The 6,777-nt window shown below is 35.3% G+C and overlaps 2 protein-coding genes across 2 annotated transcripts; both read right to left on the reverse strand.

Annotated features, from left to right (window-relative positions):
* Positions 1–1,555: 1,555 nt before the first annotated feature.
* LOC102670156 (protein MAIN-LIKE 1-like) lies at positions 1,556–2,415 on the reverse strand. The gene is made up of 2 exons (XM_006582488.1): positions 2,251–2,415; positions 1,556–2,122 (listed from the first exon to the last, which is right to left on the reverse strand). Exons 1-2 carry the CDS (start codon positions 2,413–2,415, stop codon positions 1,556–1,558), a joined length of 732 nt encoding a protein of 243 aa, XP_006582551.1.
* A 1,096-nt stretch (positions 2,416–3,511) lies between these two features.
* Positions 3,512–5,411, reverse strand: LOC102667777 (uncharacterized). Its single transcript, XM_006581929.3, has 5 exons — positions 5,274–5,411; positions 4,730–4,932; positions 4,260–4,452; positions 4,049–4,130; positions 3,512–3,973 (listed from the first exon to the last, which is right to left on the reverse strand). Exons 1-5 carry the CDS (start codon positions 5,375–5,377, stop codon positions 3,773–3,775), a joined length of 783 nt encoding a protein of 260 aa, XP_006581992.2. The 5' UTR covers positions 5,378–5,411; the 3' UTR covers positions 3,512–3,772.
* Between the last annotated feature and the right edge of the window lie 1,366 nt (positions 5,412–6,777).

Genomic DNA, 6,777 nt, shown 5'->3' on the forward strand with positions numbered 1-6,777 from the left:
AACAGATTTATTTAAAAGACTGTTGTCCTTTATCGCCTCTAGCATTGTTATGGTCTAGGAATTGTCATCCTCAGGCAAAGCAATGACCAACTCCATATATTAGTAGAATGCAGCAATACAGAAGCTTCATGATGTTGAAAAAAGACTATGTTGACATAATTGAAGACTGAACATGTAGCTTCTAATGCCTTTGTAATGTCCTACATGAATATGTAATTGTTATGCTACAAATTCACATAATTGTCATTAGGTTTGTTACGTTGAACTTAATTGGCAAACGTGTAAAACTTATGGATATACTGTAACGTCATTAATAGGAATACCTGGTACATTTAACGGTTACGTAATTTAAAATAATTTGTTAATGTTAACCTTAATATTTAGACAAATAAACATAGAATAAAAATTATAAACCAAAATAAGTTAACATTTACACAATGTTCGGCAAAAATAAAATGTTGTCAAATACAACAAAATTATAAACATCGTAAAAATATGAAAACATAAAATGGATGACGTCTATGGTTGATCCGTGTGCCGCCTTCGTCGTGACCTGACATAAACATTTCCATCTGGTGTGACACCCCTAGCGATCCTTATGCAATCTTCCATGACCTCATGTATTTATATGCCTGTAGTGACTATCCTCAAGTTGAGCAGACGCTCTCCAACATTGAAAACAACCCATATAGTATTACAATAAGTGAACTAAATGACATTTAATAAAACATTAAAGCAACATTACTTACCACTGCATGTCTAGGCTACTCCACATCAGAAGGGGCATGTGTTGGTGCTGCTGTTGGTGCCACTGGGACCTCAAGGATATCTAGCTCCACATATGTGTCATCCTGTGTCATAGGTGGATGTCAGGGCAGATCAGCAGCTTGTGCGGGTGTCATGAATAGATGAGAAATCATGAAGAACTACTCCATGTAATCGGATGCACATTGTTCAGGCACAAGACAAATCTGCCCCGCTGCTGCAAGATAGTCAGAGTAATGCATCCACTTGTCGTCAATATCTTCAAATGATGACATCGAAGCCATAGTCTGTGGAGGAATGGTCTGAACGTATCCAAATTGTCGTACCACCCTCTCTGGTCGGTGTGTGACCACAACGGGACCCCATCATAGTTGACCTGAAAAGCATGAAATCAAATCAAAGTCTTGCACTCCACGGTGCTCACCGTAAGGCATCCAACAAACATCAGGAATCGTCAGTCCATCTAGATGCTTCCAGTACATCGATGTTGGTAATGACTTTGAAGTAACCTTCGTAGCAATCCATCGGTAGGCACGTGGTGAGATCTCATCATACTCTGGATCAGTCAAACACTCAGCAACATAGGAAAAATGCTCATATATCCAACACTATAAAGATTATATCAAAATAAAGCAAATGTCAAATTAACTTATTTAAAACATAGTCCAAATTAACATATCAAAAACATAAATATTACCTGTAATAGAGTGATGTAACCAGCAAGTTGTCGTTCGCCACTCTTATAAGCATCATTCAAATGATCATACATATGCACTAGGGCGGCAGCTCCCTATGCATAGCTTCCACTCTGACTCAAGTTTCGGAAAGCGTCTAAGAAAACAACATGAACATGTGCTGCACTCTTGTTAGCAAAAAGAGTGCAACCTAACAGATGCAGCAGATAGGCACGAGCTGCAACAGTCCAATGTCCAGCCTCACATCTACTCTGATAAATATCTCGTAGCCACGATAGGCATACGTATGCCCCATGACACTGTACTATCTCAGCTCTAACTTCTTCTCCGAAGACTTCAAGTAACTCCCCCAACATCAAGACGACTTCATTGATGTGCAGTGGCTCAAAGCTATGGAAGGCGCCTAAAATTGGAAGATGAAGTAGAGACACCACATCATCCAGGGTGATGGTTAGCTCTCCAACAGGAAGATGGAAACTGCTAGTTTCCTTATGCCACCTCTCCATAAAAGCGGATATAAGTCCCCGATCGCCAGTGTCTACTGAACATGTGATCAAAGGACTTAATCCTGTGGCAGCGACTAGTCCTTCAATTTCTGGAGCAAGCCTCCCAAATTTTTGAACCTTCTTGCCATGAGAGGATAACTTCAATTCAGGACGTTCCTTTAAAAAAAATTAAATGATTTGACAACTTATAAACATAATAATTAAAATTATGACAAATTTAAATAATAACAAATACTTAACAAATCACTTTAATTAAAAATTTTAAATATCTCTCCATTCCATACGATGATTACAACATGGTCACCATAGTCAGTCAGCACTGATGGGTCACACGGCCCACTTGGAAATCCCTCAGCATCATGAACAGTTTCTGCAGCATGTGCATGTAAGTCTTTAGCTAGCACAGGATCATCCTCAACAACAGGGGCAAGTTGATCTTTAAGACTCATACGAATCAACTTGATTCGTATGACTAAACCTGATTCCTATTTCTACTATGGATCAACTACATCCGTACGAAAACAAAAACCAGAAACAAAAACGGTAGCCATTAACGGGGAGAAGAAGCTTACCTCGATGGTGGAGCAACCCGTTCAATACAGGTCCTCAATGCTAACACCCAACGGAGGAGAAGAAGCTCCAACAACCAACAAAAATGAGATGGCGGCACAGGGAAGAAGAATGGAGGGGGCTCGTATGGAATGCGTTAAAGGAAATGATGGGTGCACGCTAAACTTTTAAATTTAGACCAGACATTTTTGCCCATTCATGTTAAATGCTAGGTGCACCAGCAATAATGCTAGGTGCACCTAGCATCACCCAAGATTTGATCACAACGTTAGAGGGCCACAGGAAATATAAATAGGAGAAGAGCTCCTTCATTAGACCAAGGTTTGTGCATGTTATTATAGCAAGGTTTTTTTTTAATTTTCCAAACTAAAATTAGAAACATTATGTGAAAGAGCTCACTTATTGTACCAGTCAAAATATTTTGAATAAAGAGATTAGTTAGCCGATTGAATCAAGTTGGGATCATAGCAGCTAAAGGGAGCTGCAGGCTGAAGCTGAAATAGTTGAGGATGAATCTATAGTGGACGAACGTGGATGAAACACGATTTGGACAAGTTAGTTTAGATTTTACAGTATAAATATTTTGTAGGACCTTCAGCCAAAAAAATCAATCAATGCAATTATTTTTCAATTATTATTCTTGCTGAATTTATTGTTTTCTTTTAGATTTAGCTTTTATTTCGGTTAATCATTCAAATTTCTGTTAAATTCACCTCTAATAAAGTGTTTTCTTTAGTAACTTGAGAACTTACACAAGATCAAGAGATAGATTTCCCCTCTTGGCAACCATATCGCTTGATTCAAACATTCAAATTTTTGAATCGTGTCGAAGCAATTTTAGCCGAATTCTGTTTTTCAATTATTCATGCGACAAGACTGATACATGTGAAATAGATTTTAAAATGGCTGAAGCATAAATTTTATATAGCAATATATTTATGTGGTTGGCTGACGTTTAAATTAAATGCCCAAAACTATGATATATTGGCATAAGTGCCATTTTTATTGAATAATGCATGCCTCACAACCAGAACAATTTGAGTAGGTTATATCATTACATCAAATATGAAATTTGAACAATTTAAGCAGCATGCTTATATAGCTTGTATAAAATTAACCTTAGTTTAGTGGATATTATCATGAAATTTCCCAAGCCAATTTAAGGAAGAAATATTATGAACCAACATGAAATTTCCTACTGTTTTGTTTTCCTGGAACTGGCTACATGACTTGATCCTATAAAGATTTGAAGCAGAAACATTTGACAGGGACCCTTCCTGTTTTTCTGATTTTCTTTGCTTTTTCCTTTGCTTTGGACTCTTGTTTTCTTTTGTGGTCTTCCAACTGTGATATTGCTCCTTGTGCTATCATATCTATCCTTGCTATCTTGTTCTTGTAATGTTGCATTTCTATTGCCCTTTTGTGCTCCCATTCACTCTGTAATTCCACCAAGCAATGAGATTATGTTCATCAATATTTACAAAAAAGAAAAATAGAAATTGAGATGCAAACCTTCTTCCTGTCCATCTGCATTTTGGCTTGAATCTTTCTATAACTCTCCCAAGCAAGGATTTTGGACTTTGTCTTCTCATACCTGATTTTTTCTTACAATGACAAGAATGAACTAAATCCATTACAAAATGGCACATTGGTCATGTTAGAGTGACAAAAATACAATTAATAAAAAATAATTAATGAATTATGTTTAAGAAATGAATATTACCTCTTTTGAATCCTCTCTATCTTGGCCTTTTCCCATAGTGTTGCCTTGTCATTTTTGTGTTGTATTACTTGATTCCCTTTGTGATTTTGATACCCTGCTGCCGGGGATACACCACTTGGGCGTCTAGCAGGAATAGCACTTTCTGTTGCTCTAGCGAGTTCTTGTCCCAATGACCTTCTTGTTGAAATTTCCCCTGCCATTATATGTAATATTACAATTATTTTCAAAGGATTAGTTAGGGACAAAACTAAGATATAGTTTTTTAAATGTTCTTTATGTTCTTCTTCAATCAGAATTAAAATTTCATTTCGGTATCATATCTTGACCTTTAGTGCAACTTTTACTATGCAAATTGCCGAAATGAAACTTCAATTCTAATTAAATAACAATATCCGAAGAATTATATCTAAGTTTTGTCATTGCTTAATTAACTTGAACATAGATATGATGTATGGAAATTTTCTAATTACCATGACTTGGTTGCCTAGATACTTTCCACTCTTTTTCTCTCACAGTTTTGGTCCTTGGAAATTTGGGAGATTCTTTCATTTTCTGCAAATTAAGTAACCCTGCTTCTTCTAGTGAATGAATGGAAAATGCAGCAGCTGCAACTGCAGTTACACGCTCATCATCTGGTATGTGTTGTCGTGAATTTGGATCAGAAAAGGACACTCTTCAACAAAATAACATTAGCTTTTATTAGTAATTAAGCACTAAGCATGGATGGATACGTTAATAAGATTCTTTTTTTTAAAGAAAAAATAGTCTTTATTCAAATTTCATTTATAGTTAGTCCTTAAAATTTATATAAAAAAATGTTTCTAATCCTCATCAAAGATAAAAAGAAAAAAGAAAATGAATTTTCTGAAAATTATAAAGAATAAAAATGTATAAAATTTATGTCTGATAAAATTTCAACATACTTCTATGGACTAAAAATGATTACATAGAAAATCACAAATAAGACAAATGAATATCAATGGCATCACAATTCACTGCTAGGAAAGCAGGTACCTTCTTTGGTTGAGCCTATAATCCATTCTTTGAAACTTTTCCTTAATTTCCACCTTTGATTTTGGTGATGTGAATGAAGATGAAGTGAGAGTAATCCACAACATTTATAAAGCTGAACAGCAAATGTACACAAGCAAGCTAAAATGTGCTTTGCAAGCAGCCTCTAGAGGAGGCAAAGGATCTTTTTTTAATTTCCATTTCTCTGATCAACCCCATCATGACGCATGCACATAAACCATTATCCTTAACTTGTTAGCACTTATGGATGCAACCTTGTTTTCTGGCTTTCTTTTCAATTCTCAATAAACTATAAAAAAACAACTTTTGGTACATGATTTTTTAGTCTTTTAGTTATACATTGCGGATGATCAGAACAGAACCTTCACCATACTCTGCAGCTATTCCTTTTTCCCTTGGAATGAAAGGGTATAATCGCACGTTCACTGCTTGGCTGAGACAGTGATTCTGTATAATATTCTATATAAAAATTAGAATGATGATCTTGAATAAAAGTGATTTTAAGAATTATTCTTCAATGAAAGTATTTCTAAGACTTTTTCTTCAATAATAGATTTTTAAAATTTTTCTTAATCTTTTATCTATTTTGATCTAACTTTTTCGATCTAACTTTTTCATCTTTGTTTTTTAATTTAATTTAAATATTTTTTAAAGAAAACTATCAATAATTAAAAATATTATTAATCAAAATTCCCAATAAAAATTGTCTATCCTAAATCTAAAATACTTGGTACAAACCAAGTGATGGTACATTTCTTGTCTCAGTTCTCTTCGTCTTGAACCTACTTTAGTGCATAGACATATTATTGTACATGATGAAAGCTTACTTGTGAAGCTATTATGGAGGTTGGATCTTTGAGTTTCAATAAAACCTTCAATGGTGATTTTTCATCATGGAGATGCAGTGGAAGATAAAGGAGAAGAGGTGAAAGGATACACCATCCACTAGGGAATAAGCCATGGAAGACAGAACTTCACCATCAAGAGACTATCTTGGATAATAAGTTTAGAGAGAAAGCTTTAATGGAGGAAAAGAAAGAGAGAGGGGAACACGAAATCGAAGGAGGAAAAGAGGGAGAGAAGTTAAACTTTGAAGTGTGTCTCACAAGACTTTCATTCATCAAAATTACAACAAGTGTTACACATACTTCTATTTATAGGTAGCTTCCTTGAGAAGCTTTCTTGAGAAACTTTCTTGAGGAACTCCCTTGAGAAACTTCTTTGAGAAGCTAGTTAGAGCTTAGCTATACATATCCCTCTAATAACTAAGTTCACCTCCTTGAGAAGCTTCATTGAGAAGTTTCCTATTGGTCCATGGGCTCAGAAATCTACCTTGAGATTCATGAGAACCCTAAGGTATTCTTTAGCCGCTCTAGTCTAATTCTCTTGGAGTCTTCTATCCAATACCCTTGGGGGATAGGATTGCATCAGTATCCACTAGCATTATGTTGAAAAGCAAAATCTAAAAAGTTTTTCAATTCCACCA

This window comes from Glycine max, chromosome 6, assembly GCF_000004515.6.
Source record: "Glycine max cultivar Williams 82 chromosome 6, Glycine_max_v4.0, whole genome shotgun sequence".
NCBI lineage: Eukaryota > Viridiplantae > Streptophyta > Magnoliopsida > Fabales > Fabaceae > Glycine > Glycine max.